The sequence below is a fragment of the Microtus pennsylvanicus genome, chromosome X (assembly GCF_037038515.1).
Source record: "Microtus pennsylvanicus isolate mMicPen1 chromosome X, mMicPen1.hap1, whole genome shotgun sequence".
Lineage (NCBI taxonomy): Eukaryota > Metazoa > Chordata > Mammalia > Rodentia > Cricetidae > Microtus > Microtus pennsylvanicus.
Window position 1 is genome coordinate 107,926,415 of NC_134601.1, and position 17,750 is coordinate 107,944,164.

A 17,750-nucleotide genomic window follows, 5' to 3' on the forward strand; every position below is an offset into this window, starting at 1 on the left:
TTATTAATCTCATCCTGATTTAACTTTTGTAAGTGTAATCTGTTAAGAAATTTGTCCATTTCTTTTATATATTTTAGTTTGGGGAATTCTTTTGATTCTTTGGATTTCCTCAATTTTTCTTATGTACCCTTTTTCATTTCTGACTTTCTCAATTTTAGTATTCTCTCTCTTCAAGTCCCTCCAACCTCATTGCCAGACCCAAGGACATGCCCTGTCCTGCCCTGCCCTTAGGGACTCTTGCTACTCAAGTGGAGACCACACTAGTCAGAAGAATATGTGCAGGCTATACTAGTCAGAAGAACAGTGACCCCTACTGCACCAAAGGTCAAGTTAACCTCCAGAAGGCAAACTCCCAACTTGGACAGAAGTTGGAGGGGCAGATGGAGGAATGGGTCTTGGGGAACAAAATCTGGTGAGTGTGACAGTTCAGCTGGCAGGCGTATCACTCACATGTTCTTCTGACTGGTGTGGCCTGCACCTGAGCAATGGAAGTCTAGCAGCATTTCAGGTAAGGCCCAGGAGTGGAGTAGGCTATCTTGATTTATTTTTAAACTGAAGATTGATCACCGAGCCTTACATATACTTAGCATTAACACCATGCTATATCTTTAGCTTCTAAGTTTGAATTTTAAATTCCTAATTCAAGTCTATCCAGTCAGGAAAAATCCTGAGGTAAGCCTTGTTGCCTCAATATTGTGCAGTGTTTGACCTGTACAGGTTCAAGCCAGACAGGGTCCCAGCATTGAGAACAGAAAATGTACACTCCCTAACCAAGAAGACACCTAAATTTTACATTGCTTGCAAAAGAAAAATTAGTTTCCTCCAATGGAGTTTCACTACACTTACGAGTAGGTTCCATGTGCAGCAGTAGACAGTCAACTCAAATGAACTCAATGGTATTTTAGTAAATGTTCTGTCTCATTGCTTTGTTTGGGCATTTATTGTCTTACTGATCTTTTGCTTGCATATTATAGTTTCCAATTTTATATTTTATGGTGTTGGCTGGTGTGGATGTGTTTCTTGTGCTTTTTTTTTTGTTTCGCAAGTTGGTTTTTGTTGTTTACTTATTTATCTTTTTCAAGACAAGGTTTCTCTGTGTAACAGTCCTAGTTGTCCTGGAACTAGCTCTCGTAGATCAGGCTGACCTGAACTCACAGAGATCTGTCTACCTCTGCCTTCTGGGTGCTGGAATTAAAGGCATGCACCACAACTGCCCTACTCACCTATTTGTTTTCTAAAGAGAAAGAAAGAAAACATGAAGTTTGGCATCTAGGGAGGATCTGGGAGGCTTTGAGGAATGGGAAACTGTATTATATAATATATTAATATTTAATATATATTAATATATATATTAAAGAAGAAAGGAACTACATAAAGAGATAATGTAACTTCATCCTGTAAGTTATAGCTGCCATATTCTACTCTATTAAAAATAAAAATAAAAAATAATTTTTTATGTGTGTGTGTGCACATACATGGTCCATGGAGAATAGATGTAAAGTTTCTAACCTTCCACTGTGGATTTCAGGAATCAGAATCAGGTTTATAGGCTTGCTGGCAAGCACCTGATTAACTGTCTCATAAGCTCCCCATTCTTTTATCATTTTGCAGAGTCCATTAGATTTCCAAACCACTTTTTAAAATACTGTCAAATGTCCTTTTTTTTATTTTTTATTCCCTGATATATGGCAGATACAACTTATCTATAATACTATTTTTTACTACTGGTCAAACTTTTACTTCACATAATATCTTCCATTTAAGTAGATTTGGCAAGGAGATAAGTTTTCTTGCTAACATCTAGAGTTCTTAGGATTATGTTACCTTGCTTCTTGGTAGAAGAAATACATAAGAGATGTTTATGTGGAATGCTTCTGGTAATTTGATTAGTCTGGAATTAGAAGTTTGTGTCCTGATATATCACCTTTCAGTTAGCTTGCTTTCTACTTTTAGGAGTGAGCTACTTTCCGTAACACTTATTTCCCATTTAGCTAGCATATGAGAAGATAATTTCCTCTTCATGGTATTTTGCTTTTTTCTTGTTGAAAATTCAAAATTTCTTATTGTGTATTATTTGATTTATGCTCAGGAAATGTGATATAAAAGCTGGTGATATTTTAAAATGAATTAACGTATGTATTGTGTTCGAAATATGGATGATGAAAATTGGATCAAATTCTTATTCTTACTGAGAACTATATTCAGCACAGAACACTAGATTATTAGAGAGGGTGGGTGTGGGTCCAGAAAATCATATCCCCTTACATAAGAAACAGATGAAGAAGGGAAAAAAGATTGTCTTGGAAAAAAGAAGTCTTGATATAAATATGACCTGGGGCTAAAATGTTAGCATTTTGTGAAATATGTCTTGGAAAGAATTCCATAGTCAAACCAAAACCAGACACACTCGTTTTTAAGATAATTGCAATGTATATATTAAATATATTTCAATATATACAAGTCACACAATAAAATATGTCTAAATCTGATTTTAAAAAAGTTTTCCATAAACACTCAGAACCATCTTCTGAGGAACTGATCTTAGGGTATTGGTTCTTAAACTGTGGTAATAGGAGGACTGCCTGGGAATTCATTACAAATACAACTTTTAAAAATGTGTTGTGATCAGGAGTAAAGGTAGGGAGAGGGAGAAAGGGAGGGGAGAGTAGGTAAGTTTGTTTAGCGTAAAGTGATGTGATTTTAAAATTACCATGTTTGCTTCAATGAAATCAATTATCCTGAAAATGATGACACGTTTCGTCAATAGAACTGCACCTGTTGAAGATTATTTTATGACTAAGTTCAGGTTTGGAAACCTTTTCGTCTGGCCATGTAACTATACTTTGAAGATTGCGTTTTATGAAATTCAAATACAGATTAAGCTTTGTTAATTAAAATTTATCATCTGAATTGAAATGAATCATGTATATAAAATATAAACCAAATCATGATGGCCTCGAGCAGAAAAGAAGAAAATGGAACTTAATAAAAAGGATGCTGCATCTGTGTTTGCATGTGTTTACATTTGCACACATGCTAACAGTTGTTCATGAAAAATAATTTTCTTTAAATATGTTGAAATGAGATTAAATATGTTGAAGTACAGCTATACTATATTTAGAATGAAATTATTACTACTGCTTTTTGAACTGAGATGTAGATAAATTTATCTTTTATATTTCATTTTTTCCAGAAAGTCCTATAGAGTATATTATTTATCTTTTACAAGCTTCGAAGATCTGTAATGATACTCTCACCATGTTAAGTCTTTTCTTTAAGTAACGGTTCTCTAGGTTTATATTATTAGGTCAATTGGATTTGTATTTATTTTTAGGTAGGCAGAAACTGACCTTTGGTTTGCTTGTAGTATGCCTTGGAGTATCCACTTACAGTAATGAATATAAGTAACGCTATCATTATTGCTATTTTTAAACACCCATGGTGCTCAAGAATCTGCTTAAGTCTGAATATAACATGGGTCATTATGTTACTGTTCTTGCCCAGAGCCATGTGTACTAAAAGCATATATTCCCATTATGAAGAAGCTATCAAATGCTTTCATTTGAAGTTAAACATTTTTTCACTCCTGGTTTACTGAAAGATGTTTAGAATATTGTCTGTGTTTTCTGAGGACAAACAGTTTTCTTCTTGTATATCAGTTTCCCACATGAGTTTCTTACTGTTGTTTTATGCTTATTATTATATCTCTTTTTAGTTTTCCTCACGGGAGAAAAGGCCAACTCAGTATTAAAACGCTACCCAAGAGCCAATGGGCTTTTTGAAGAAATAAGACAAGGCAACATTGAGCGTGAGTGCAAAGAAGAAGTCTGCACATACGAAGAAGCCAGAGAGGCTTTTGAAAATCATGAAAAAACTGTAAGTATACTGGTAACTTAAAACATGTTCACAGAATTGCTTACATTTTGATGTATTTTTGAACTCTACATTTCTGAAGTACATGCACTGCTTTCAACTAAAAGTTGATTTACTGAAGAAATCTCCATGTAACATCTAATGAATAATGTTCTGTATAGGAGAGAACTAGTTTACTCCCGTCTTTGTTGTTCTGTGTTTGAGGGCCATGTTTCCACAGTGCTCCACTTGCTAGCAATTATTATAGTGGCAAGGCATCAAGTTCACCCAAGGCTTTGATCCAAAAGTAGATGTTCTCATTACGTTTTTATATCTAAGAGAGAGAGGGGATGGAGAAAAGTATGGGACACTGTTAGTGTTTTGATATTTTATTTATCCTGGACTGGAGGTATATAGCTCAGTGATAGGATGCTTCCCTTGCATACTTGAGACTCCTGGTTTCAACTATTGTACCAGAGAAAATTTGTTTTAGTTCTGTATACTTTTAGACTCTTCTTCTACATTTAACAAGACTACTTTACCTCACTTTACTCTGACAGCAAGCTATTCAGAGAACAGGGTTGGGAAAGCAAAAATAAGGATGTAAATTGTTAAGGTCTGCTCTACAGTTGGGAATTATAAAACCAGAGTTAGGTGTTTTGTAAAGATCCATGCCTGTGCATCAAGAAAATAATACCATGTGCTAAATAAGTGTCATACAATGTGCTATAAGGACATCAAATAAGCTGCAGTAACAGTGAGTACATACATGTTTCAAAGAAGGAGGGTTTGATGTTTTGTTTAGTGAAGGAGGCTCTAGAGATGAAAGAAAAAAGGGTCTTGGAAATTTCGAGATTCTAGTGCCCAACACAAAAGCAAAATATGTTCATAAATTAACAAACTATGTTCTTCATCAGTTTTACTGGCTTTACTTGTAGTTGTTGTTATATATATAGTGAATTATGAGTATGATTTTTGATGACTGTCCAGTTTTCCAATCCCCATTCAACAAACAGGCCCTCCTCACTATATTCATTTTAGTTATTCTTATTTATATATTTCCTTTAGTTATATTTACTTATCCTGATTTCCATATGTACTTCATCTATTTCTAAGTTTTCTATTCTATTTATCTTTCTCCTTTCAGAAGATATGTTGTGTGTTCTAATATAAATTAGAAGTAGTTCTACTTTGATATGGTGTTCTACAGTAATTTGTAAATTCTTACCTACCCAAGAGATAATGGGCTACATTTTTCATGTATATTTTAATATTAAATTGTCTAGCATAAGAAAAATCAGTGTTTTTATTGGGATGTTTTTTCAGTTTACACTCTCAAAATAATCTGCTCTTGCCATGGTTAGTAGTACTTGTTGCCTCTTTACAACAAAACTATTTGTTATGGTTTGAATACTAAGTGATCCCACAGGCTCATGTGTTCAAAGTTTAGTTTCATCTACTGGAAGCTTTAGAAGGTATGGCCTCAGTGGAAGAAATAAGCCACTGTGGGTGTGTTTTCGAAGAGTAGCTTCTTTCTGACCCCTCCTGTCTCTCTCTGCTGCCTGACTACCATAACATGAATAACCTCCGCCACATGTTCCTGTTACCATGATATTCTGCGTTGACTCAGACTCAGAACAATATATTCAACCAGCCATGCACGGATAACCTCCTAAGTATAGGATACCATAAGTAATTTAATCACCTTCCTTTAAACTGTTTTTCTCAAGTATTTGTCACAGCGTCAGAATGTATGATTAATGCATCATCACTACCATCTCAAGTATATTTTTATACTTTCCACATAATTAAAATTTTTACATTTATTTTTTCATCAGTTCTTTGAGAATTTTGTACAATGTCGTCATATTCCCTACCTTCTCCAGCTTTACCAAGATCCTCCCCTTCCCTGCCCACTCAACTTTTTTTCCTCTTCATTGATTTATTTTCTAGGAAGAGGGAGGGGCACATGCCAGTAGATCAGAGGACAATTGAACAAGTCAGTACTCTTGTGAGTTCTAAGGCTTGAACTTGGGTCATCAAGCTTAGTAGCGAGTACTTTTATCCACTTAGACATCTCTGACAAATACCTAATTTTTTAAAATAGCAAGATAGAGAATGACACTTTAAATTTTCTTTACTATGCATGATAGTTTATAGCTATAGAAGCAATACTCAGGAGGTAAGGAAGATTGTGAATTATACCTATGCTGTGTAATGAGTTCCATACTAGGCTAGTCTATATTATTAAGAGCCAGCCTGAAAAAAAAAGAACAATATATTATCTTCTCTGCAGTGGCTTCATATCTCCCTTAGTAAAAGCCAAAGAATTCAGAGTCACCTATAAGGTACAACTGTTTCAATCCTCCACTGTCGTTTCCCTGCAGAAGAAATCTTCTCTGCATCTCCTATTACTCTACTCATTGATTTGTTGTGGCTTCCTGCTTCCTTACAGCACTTGCCCTGTCCTTTATTATGCTCATTTCCCGAGCTAGTGCAGGACTATTTTATCACAATCCTCTACACTGGGGCTTCAACTCTTGTGCTCTTCCCTTCCAAATGTATCTGTCTGTGTTTGATGATTGCAGTCATGTCATTGTGCAGCTTCACTTTCTCAATAAGGAAATATTCTATCTTCTGTGATTCCTCCCACACCATTTATCACCATCTGACACTGATTTGTTGTATTTATTAGCTGTCTGCTTTCTACCCAATACTGTTATCCCTGTGACAGCACTATTTCTCATTTGTTTGGTTCCTAGCTACAACCTTATGGCACATAATAGGGGCTATATAAAAATTTGATAGAGGAAAGAAGTAATGAATTTTATTCATGAGTTAGATGAGAGATGTAGACATTAAAATGGATTTTTTTTACTATATTGATTTGTTGCCTTTTCTATGGCTTCAAAGTCTGTCATCCAAATTTGCTTTTATGATTAAAACTATAGTATTTATAATAGGGTGTGTTAGAAAGCATTTAAGTCAAAGTCGCGCTGCCTTCCTTTACCTGCTTCATTGTAACTGTTTCAGAATCATGTTTGTTACATGCTAATAAGATGTTAGAGAGAGAAAAAGATTAGCTTTTGAGATTTGTTTTCTCCTAAATGTCTTATCTTTTTATATATTAAGGTTTCTTACTTGAAACAGAGTTTATAACATCTTCAATATCCTAAAATGTAAACTACATGAATTTAATAGATAGCATTCAGTGGAATATTTATTTGTAACACTTTACCTAATTTAGTGCACAAGTCTAACAATGGATTTGGAGAAAAGACATTATGTTTAGTAGTCCTCACTTTCAGCATGTACGTGAGTCAGACTAATTCAGATTTTACCTGCTAAGTAACTACTGTGGAACAGATACAGAAAATTTTAAAATATTGTATTATGGTTGAGGTCTATCAGAAGTAACTGACTTTCACATGAAAGTTTGTATAAACATTTAGTCCATCTTTTTCGAGGCAGAGTGGTATTGTGAGTCTAATCCAGAGACTTTCACATGCTAGGCAAGCAGTTTACCACTAACTTACATTCCAGCCTGAAATTCACAGCTCCATGTGTCTGTGGTGCTAAGGATTAAATCTAGTAGCTTCATGCTTGTCAGGTGCTCTACTAAGCTATATCCCATTTATATCTTAAATTCGTAGACTTTTTTTGTCATCTATACTTCAATAAAATGGAAGTCGAAAAGGGTTTCTGCATGTCATTCTCAAACCTTAGAGAATCAGATCCATCTTATTTGGTGTCTCAACTCTGCCATCTACTGACTGTATTGATTTCAAATAAACGTTTCACCTTTATATATTTTAATTTTACAAATATCTTTGGTGTGAAATTATACACTCTATACTGCCTAAAACAGACAAAGCCTTCAGTAAATATATTTCATTCAAGTTTTAGATGCTGTATTATAGCTATTTTATTTAGGATTCATATTTCTGCCAGGTAATTTTTCCTTTCTTTTTCTAAAATAATATATATGTGTATACACACATATTTGTGTGTGTGCTTGTGTGTGTGTGTGTATGTATGTAAAGCTAAGATGACAAATTTTGTAAAGTCACATCTCATCACCTTGTTTGTTTTCTGTCACTGTGCTGCAGGCTAGCTGGAGCTTCTGGCCACCATTCTCTTCAGTCTCCCAGATCACAATAGGAATACTGGCATACAGATGTGTACCATCACATTTGACTTTTTATGTGGGAAGTATCTTAGGGTTGAGTTTGGTCTACAGGCTTCTGCTAATGCGTATACCCATTGAATCATCACTCCAGCCTCTACTGGGTTTTGGGGACATAAAGAATCTCTATGTGCTGAACATTTTAATATTGAGTGACTATGAATAAAATTGTAGTAATTATTTCAGAACTTTTCTTCACAAATTTCAGCCTTTCTTTGCTTGACTCTAAGATAGTTGTCCTCACACTTCAAAGAATACAAGAATAGTCTATATGTTTATCAAACTTGTACAGTCCTATCTTGTCCTTAGTTCTATGATCTTTTCTTTCCTATGCATGGAGCTGAGGATTGAGTCAAGGGTCTTGCACAAGATAGGCAATGCTTATACATATCCAGTCTTGAAAATAAGCCAGAACTCTTTGAAGAAATGACTTATTTTAAGGCTGGCACTTATTGTAGTATCAGAAAATAAGGATGTGCCAAAAGAGAAAAACAAAAGTAGAAGAAAGAAGAAAAACATGATAAGTGGACATAGCAGTTAGCTTTAAGGAGCCCCTAGTGCCTAAACGTAAGCACTTGAAGATACAGGATCAATACTATAGTACTGGATTATAACCCAAAGCATAAATTAAATAAAGACTCTCAGAATCTGCTCCCAATGACATGCTTCCTTCAGCAAGACTGTACCATCTCCCAAAACAATGCCACACAATGGGGTCCAAGTGTTCAAGTACATGAGCCTCTGGGAGACATTTCTCATTTCCAACAAAGAAATTCAGATTTGAATTCTGACATTTCTTATTTCAAAGCACATCAAACCAAAAACTTCAATGTCATGTTTTTATTCCCAGGTCCATTCCCAGTCCACTCTTCATAAGCAACATACCACATAGATGACACTCTCAAAGCATAAGGAAGTATTTCTGGAAGAAAAAGAAACCTAATAAAACCAATTCAAAAGGAATATAGAAATTGATATCTTAGACACTTAATAAATGTGATGGTAAAATCACTTTTAGGAGAGTTATTTTTAAATTATGTAAATTATGAGCTTTTATTATAAATCTAAAGTATTGTTTAAAGTAGAAAAAAATGATGAAAAAGCACTTCTATCTAGTTATTGAACATCCTTAAAGCTACAGAAATTACTTTTTTTTTTACTCTAAAAGATTATATTATAAAAATCCAAGCTGGGCATGATGGTGAAAACATTTAATCTCAGCACTCAGGAGGCAGAGGCAGGCAGATTTCTGTGAGTTCAAGGACAACGTGGTCTACATACCAAGTTTCAGGACAGGCAGAGCTACATAGTAATACCCATTCTCAAAAATACAAACATACAAACAATTTTGTACTGATAAGTAAAATGCGATTAACAAATAAAAGTTAAATTTCTCCATAACCATAGATTTTTAGTAATAAAAATAGTAGTATTAAATACTTGACTGTAATATTAAATACTTAGCATATGTGATTGTGGGCATGGAATCCAGGGCCTTGGACATACTAGCCACGTTGTCTACCACAAACTATCTTTGCCCCCATCCATATGTATTAGTTTTTATGTTTCAACTATTCCGTTCTATTTTAAGGGATTTTATTTTTAAATATTAAACTTGCCACAAATTATATTCAGAATACAGTTCATCATCTTAAAGAGAGCTTAGCATCTCAGACCATTAACAGTGCTTTTGCAATCACTTACAACTTTTCCATCTGTATTCTGCCATCTACTGTGCTGCTTATTTACATTATCATAGAAATTCTGTGCTCAATGTAATTTGATCATTGATTGCTCTACCAATATCAACCCTGGGGAGAAAAGACAGCAGTTGGCTGAATTAACACATTCTGTGTCACTGATGAAGAAAACAGGCAAATTTGATCGTTGATCTGAAAATTAGTTTATCACTTACTTATTGCTGAGAGGACATCATTTTTAGAAGTGAAAAATATATCTAATTAGCAATATAAATCATAACTCAGTTAGGGTCTATTACTTTTTTATATCTGTATTGATGCCTTCTCTCTTATTCCTGATATTGGTAATTTGTATTTACTACCTTTTCCCTAATCATGCTGTCCAAAGAACAAATGCTAAAATGCATAAAAAACCGGAAAGATTGCTGATGCAGCACAGTTGGTAGTGAGCTTGCCTAGCATAAAGAAAGCCCTAGTTCAGTTTCCAGCATCTCATAAGCCAGGCATGATGGAATATGTCCATGATCCTCCATTTTCTCCTTTTGGTGCCTCAGACTTGCCTCAGACAAGCCAGGAACCCACATTCTTAGGTTACCCAATAACCCAAAAATGGGTTTGCCATGATGTTCTTGTCAGTGCTGACACCACACTGCCCTCTGTGCACCCTGAGTGCAACAGAACTACCATCCTGACTGTGAGGCTGCCATCACCAGCTACATCCAGTTGCAGCTCTACGTTTCCTATGTTTACTTCTCCATGGCCTAGTTTTGTGACCATGGAGATCTGGATCAGAAGAACTTCACTGGCTTCTTCTTCGTGTGATTAGTCCACACTCCCAGAGATGTTCCTGACACTTTAGAATGAGGGTGGAAACCGCATCTGCTTTCTTTAAAAGCCATGATGATTGGGTTAATTGCCTCACATTCATGGAATGTGCCTTCCACCTGGAGAAAACAATCAGTGAGAGCTTCCTCAATGGCTTTTAACAAAGGTGTTGCCCATCTTTTGCAACCACTGTCTGCATCCTCATTTCAGGATCATCCAGGAGATGTTTGTCTTTCTGTCCAACCTGCACCAGCTAGGAAAGATGACATGATCGAGTATTTTCAGTGAGCTGTACCTGGAAGACAGAAGTTCAAAGAATTGAGCTGTGATTGTCCCTGAGTCCCCAGACTAAGCAGGCATATTGCCCTTAGAGCAAGTTCTCTAGTTTGACAGCTGTTTTCTATAAAGTTATTTTATTCTCACCAAAATAAGTGTCAACTTGACTCATTTATGAAAAATTCTCACCATTAATGAATGAGGTCAGATTCTCTTATCAGATGTCTAAGTCTCCGCATTCTCACGCCCCCATTTTTGTATAGCCCATATTTTTATTTTTTAATTTTAAGTTATTTTTAAAAATATATTTTTCTCATTTTACATGCCAAATCCAGTTTCCACTCCCTCACTTCCTCCTGCTCCCTCCACTTTGCCCCCCTCCCACTCCCCACTCCATCCTCCATCCACACTTCAGAGAGGGTAAGGCTTCCCATGGAGAGTCAACAAAGTCTCGCACATTGCTCTGAGGAAGAACCAAGCCCCTTTCCCACTATATCTAGGCTGAGATATAGGTTTGCAAAAAAGGCAGTACAAGCACTAGGGATAAATCCTGGTGCCACTGCCAGTGGCCCTTCAGTCTGCCCCAGCCATGCAAACTGTCAACCACATTCAGAAGGACTAGTTTGGTCCTATACTGGTTCCCTTGTTGTCAGGCTGGAGTTAGTAGGCTTCCATTAGCTTAGGCAAGCTGGTTCAATGGGTATTCCCATCATGGTTCTCTTTATATGCTTCCATCAGGTGCTGGATGTAGGTTCTATGATGACATTTAAGATATTCATCAATCTGACTTCAGCCCAAGGCAAGTTCAGGCACCCTCTCTACTATTGCTTAGGGTCTTATCTGGGGTCATCCTTGTGAATTCCTTGGAATTTCTCCAGATTTCTTGCTTGCCCCATAGTGGCTCCTTCAGTCAAGATATCTCTTTCTTTTTTTCTCTGTCTCTGTCCCTGCCCCATCTCGACCATCCCATTCCCTCTAGTTCTCCTTCTCCTCTACTTCTCCCCTCCTCCTCCCCTTCTACCTTCCTTCCCCCCCAACCCCCATGCTTCCAGTTTTCTCAGGAAATCTTGTCTATTTTTCCTTCCCATGGGGAATCTATGTATGTTTCTCTTAGCGTTTTCTTTGTTACTTAGCTTCTCTGGGGACATGGACTCCTTATCCTTTGCTTTACAGCTAGTATTTAATACCTATGAATGGGTACATACAATGCACATCTTTCTGGGTCTGGGTTACCTCACTCAGGAGGGGTTTTTTCCTAGTTCCATCCATTTGCATGCAAATTTTAAGATGTCTTTTTTTTACTGCTGAGTAATACTCCCATTTTGTAAATGTACCACATTTTCTTTACCCATTCTTGAGTTGAGGGGCATCTAGGTTGTTTTCAGGTTCTGGATATTACAAATAATGCTGCTATGAACATAGTTGAGCAAACGTCCTTGCAGTATGGTTGAGCATCCTTTGGGTATATTCCCATTGTATGTGCATGAGCATTTGTCTGCACATATGTCGTGCTAATAGACAGTACTTCTCATATTAAAATAGCTCCATTCTTACCTTGTTTGCTTATCTTCTTGCCAATCATTCTCACAGATACAACCTGAAGTATTCTTTACCAATTTTGTAGCCTTGCCTCTAGCCAGTCCAGTTGATAGCCATCAGTCATTGTGTTCAGTCCAGGTGAAAAAATAGTATGGCTTGAACTACTGTGCTAACTGGGGGGTTGTAGAATAATAGGCATATTCCAAATGGGACAAGTCACAACATGATTTGTCCATGAATTGATAGTAATGAATGGAAGATGGTACAATTACATTAACTTTGTGATGATGCTATCATTAACTTGGAGATGCTTGCAGTGGGCACACCCAGGCCAGAGGAACGAAGAAAGTATGTTATACTATATAAAATGTGTTAATTTTTTTGTACATGAAAGTAGGAATGTCATGGTAGAGTTGGAAACAATAAGCATGCACTCTCTTCCCATAGGAGTCCAGGTGGATTGTCAGGTTTTTAAATAGACACTTGAGAAACATCATTCTATATGCAGTTCTGATGTCATTTACCTAGACAAGCTTGGTAGAACAAAAACAGAACATTGCAAGTACAGTCATAGCACCTGATTATTTAGAGATGGCACCAAGAAGAGCTCCTGTTCTCACCTTGACTGTTACCTTATTCTAGATATTGCACTTGTATTCACTCTCAATATATATGCATTGTTTTGATTTTAATATAATCATTGGATGTGTAGAGAAGAATTTACATTATATCTGTCTCTTAGCCATGTGTATAAAAACCTATTTCCTACTGCAAAGTTTTTTTATTTGAATAGATAAATATTTTTAATATCCTTTTATTACCTGTATCCTGGCATACTTTATTCTCTACTTAGCCAGGTGACATCAGTATGTAAATTCTAAGATAGACTGTGTGGAAAAAATGATCAAACCATGTAAGGCAAAAATGACAGAATATTAATTCAAAGTTACAGTGGTAGCTTGAGGTTATTTTTGCCCCAGCTAACTAACTGGTTTAAATATTAGATAAACTGTGAGCATGTTTAGATACTCAGTAGCTTAGACATTTTATGGCTATACTTTTTTAGTTTTTTAATAAATTAATAGTCAAGGTGGGACCAACAGCTCTTCTGGATGCCTCTAAATGTGCAGGTACCCTGAATGTACTTACAATATTCTGTTTTCTTTGAGTGAGTTTATCCAGGTACATGACACCAGTACCATTTACAGAATGATGTTTCTCAAATGTCCACTTTAAAACCTGACAATCTACCTGGACTCCTAGGAGGCTAAGAAAATGGACTTCATGGTTTTGTATGTTTGAATGCTTTGTCTGTAGTCGGTAGAACTGTTGAGAAGGAAAAGGAAGTATGGCCTTGTTGAGAAGGGATAGGAAGTGTGACCTTGTTGGAGCAGATGTGTCACTCAAGGTAGGCTTTGAAGTTTTAAATGCCCATGCTACTCCCAGTTAGCTTGCTCCCCCTCCTCCCAACCTGCCTCATGATTGTGCCATGATATGTAAGTTCTAAGCTACTGTTCCAAAGCCATACCTGCTTGCCTTGTGCCATACTCTCTACTATAATGCTCATGGACTCACCCTCTGAAATTGTAAGCCCCAATAAACCCCTTTTCTGTAAGTTGATTATATTATCTTAGCAGAAGAATACAAATGTAGGTAAGACAATAAGTATGGTGAGCCTTTTAAAAATAATTGATTAAATTCATTCTTTAACATTTTCATGCATATTCCAATTAAGCAATTGATTACTATCACCCTAGTGATCTTATGTCCCTCCCATTCATTTTACCTATCCCTTCTGCGAAGTCCATTTCCCACATTCGTGTCATTTCTTCAGATTTGTATACAAAGTGTTAAATAGCATTAAGACATTTTAACAAAGTTTGTTTTCAGTGTGTGGGTGTACCCCTCGCAGTCCTGAGTTCCTTGCCTAGAAACCAAATATGAGTGAGTACATCCCATGTTCCTCTTTTGGGGTCTGGCTTACCTCACTCAGGATAGTGTTTTCTATTTCCATCCATTTGTACGCAAAATTCAAGAAGTCCTTGTTTTTTACTGCTGAGTAATACTCTAATATGCAAGGGGTACAACCACACACTGAGACAATGGGGATGTTCTATCGAGAATTCACCAAGGCCAGCTGGCCTGGGTCTGAAAAAGCATGGGATAAAACCAGACTTGCTGAACATAGCAGACAATGAGGACTACTGAGAACTCAAGAACAATGGCAGTGGGTTTTTGATCCTACTGCACGTACTGGCTTTGGGGGAGCCTAGGCAGTTTGGATGCTCACCTTACTAAACCTAGATGGAGGTGGGCGGTCCTTGGACTTCCCACAGGTCATGGAACCCTGATTGCTCTTCTAGCTGATGAGGGAGAGGGATTTGATGGGGGAGGGGAGGGAAATGGGAGGCGGTGGCGGGGAGGAGGCAGAAATCCTTAATAAATAAATAAATTAAAAATAAAATAAAATAAAAAAACAAAGTTTGTTTTTATGACTTACCTCACCCCACATCCTCTGCCACTCTGCTACAGTTGGTTCCCTTGTAGCTTCATGTTAGTCTGGTTTCCTCTTTCACGTTCTATGCATCCTTTTGCCTACACTCATCTTTCCTCATTTGCCATTATTATTCTCTAGGTCTTCTTTTTGTTTGTTTCCTCTTTTTGTTCTGGGGGATTTTTGTTTGGTTGGTTTTCGTTTTTGTTCATCTGTTTTTTTTTGTTTTTTTTTTTTTTGCTTTACCCACACTTAGACCTACTTATATGTATACATGTACACATTATAGGGTTAACATTCACAGATGAGGTACAGCATGCATGTTTTGTTTTGTTTTTCTTTATTTCTGAGTTTGTCTCATTGTTGCGGGAGGTCCTCCCACTCCTCCAGCCTATAGCCGCTGAGATACCAGCCCATTGGGGCGTGGTCTCTCTCCCTTTAAAAAAGCGGCCACTTCCCTCTCCTCTCTCTCTTCACTTCCTGCTCCGCCGGCGACTAGACTCCCTTCCTGGTTGCGTAGAGGGCTGTTGTCAGGGACGGCATCTGTAAGTTTTTTCCCGTTTAAATAAATACCAACCTATTAATCATAATTCCAAACTGGTGTGGCATTGTTTGTGACTTACACCTTCAGTTGGCGCCCAACGTTTGGTGTTAGGACCTCTCCTTCCCCCGCTCGGCTGCCGGCTGCGAGTTCGGCTTGGCACGAGCCTCCCTTCCTCAGCCGCTGCCTGTGCCTTCCGACAGCGGCGGCAGCCTTGTTTGGGGCGGCCTTGTGGCCTGTGTCTTGTGTGTGGAGCCAGCAGCTTAATACTTCCAGTCCCCACGCACCCTATTGTCCTCCTCCCCACGTGGATTTAAACTCCACAAGCCTGAGGCCTGCATAGTCTCTGCCTGCGTGGTTTGCTCTTTTCTGAGTCGTTTTTAAATCTCCCTTGCAAGCACAGCTCTTAAGTGGTGCGAACCAGAGCACACGGTTGCTGAAAGCTGCAACCCTTCAGGGTGACTCTGTCACGTGGAGGCATAAGCGGCTTCCAGGTTGCTCTTCTCTACCCCTGGATTCTGGGTTTCTGGTTCTGTCTCTGGAATTGATGTAATTACATTTACTTTGTTGAGAAACATGCATTTTCCAGTTTTTAACGTCTACTAAGGCACTGAAACAGGACCCTGTTTTCATCGCGACTCAGCAACAGCGCCACCTGCTGGATAATAGGTAATATGGCAGTTTTCGTTTCTAATGCACATTTTACTGCTTTGTTTTCACTAATACAATGGATTAGTAAATTTATATCTACTAATACAATGGATTACATCATACAAGGTTTATATGATTATGGGGATACCTTAATTTGCGTGTTACTAGGTTTCAGTTTTCTTTTCTATCATTAAGGAAGAATATGGCACAACTAAGAACGATAGAATATTTATGTACTAATAATGAACAGAAGAATATGGCACTTCTAAGAACGATAGAATATTTACGAACTAATAATGAACAACTAATTGACAGGATTAAAATTATTGAAAATCAGAGGTTATCTGAACAAGTGGATACTATGACAGACAAAATTGATTCCATATCCAAGGGTATTAGAAAGTTACCTGAAAGGGTTCAGGCTCTTGAATTTGACCTTCAGATTTTATCACAAAGTTTTGATAAGGTAAGAGACAGAATGTACCTCCAAGATGGGAATCTACATGATATACAAGAAAAGTTTAAGGAGGACATGTTATATTTGAAGGAAAAAAATTAAAGCTTTGGAATCACAGGTGTAGAATGGGGACCAAAAAATTGATACCTCAGTGAAATCACTGGAAATATATACAGGTCAGGAGATTCAGGATTTAAGAGAGACAATGATAAAAAGGTTTGAAAAGATTGGAGAAATTATTGCAGCTGGTGAACAGAGTAAGGAGGCACAAGGACAGGATACAATGCCTCCACCAGCTATTAGAACTGGCTTACCCAGGGTTCTAGCGACATACCCTATACTTAATTCTGACAAAGCGTCAACTTCTAAAGGCTCAAAGGGAGTCAGAGAAGCTAGATGGACACCAATAGCAATGAATGATCTGAAAGAAATTAAGCAAGCTGTTGTTAATTTTGGCTTGCACAATGCATATGTAAAGGAAATGATAAAGACTTGGGCTTCTAATGCTAGAGCTACCCCCCATGATTTCCATCAGTTAGTGTCTGCAGTTTTAGATAATGGACCTTCCTTGATGTTTGGAATTTATTTCAGAGAAGAATCCAAACATATGGAACAGCAAGGAAGAGCAAAAGGTATTGAGGTTTCCCAAGATCAAATTCTTGGTGCAGGAGAATATGCTGATCCACAGGTCCAAGCTCTTTATGACGATGAAGTACTGTGTCTATGTCACCAAGCAGCTTTAAATGCTTTGAATAGGATACAAGATCCAGCAAAAAGGGTTGAATCATATACCAGAATTAGGCAGGGACAGAGAGAACCCTTTATTGACTTTTTGCAAAGATTGATTAAGGCTCTGGGCATAGGGGTAACAGACCCAGAATCTAGACGAATACTTCTTGAATCTCTAGCTTTTGAGAATGCAAACATAGAATGCAAAAAGATAATTGGGCCTTTAAAGTCTAGATCAGCACCTATGGATGAATGGATTCAGCATATGATGACTGTTGAGAAGTTTAGCTATAATGATGAATCTTGGGTAGGAGAAGTGATTTCCAAAGCAATGAGGAGACATCAAACTGCCAGGTGTTTTAATTGTGGCAAATTAGGACATTTACAAAGGGATTGCAGGCAAAGAATTTCTAGGAATAATATCTCTTCTGGGAATGACAAAAATAGGAGACCTCGGCCTTCAGGTATATGTAGGAGATGCGGTAAAGGCAGGCATTGGT

At 37.3% G+C, this 17,750-nt stretch overlaps 1 protein-coding gene across 2 annotated transcripts in view; it reads left to right on the forward strand.

The window, feature by feature from the left end:
• Prrg1 (proline rich and Gla domain 1) overlaps positions 1-17,750 on the forward strand; it is a 120,509-nt gene that overhangs the window by 76,135 nt on the left and 26,624 nt on the right. For both annotated transcript variants that reach the window (XM_075957862.1, XM_075957863.1), the window contains exon 3: positions 3,716-3,876. In XM_075957862.1, coding sequence (XP_075813977.1) covers positions 3,716-3,876 — 161 coding nt within the window. The remainder of the gene's footprint in view (positions 1-3,715; positions 3,877-17,750) is intronic.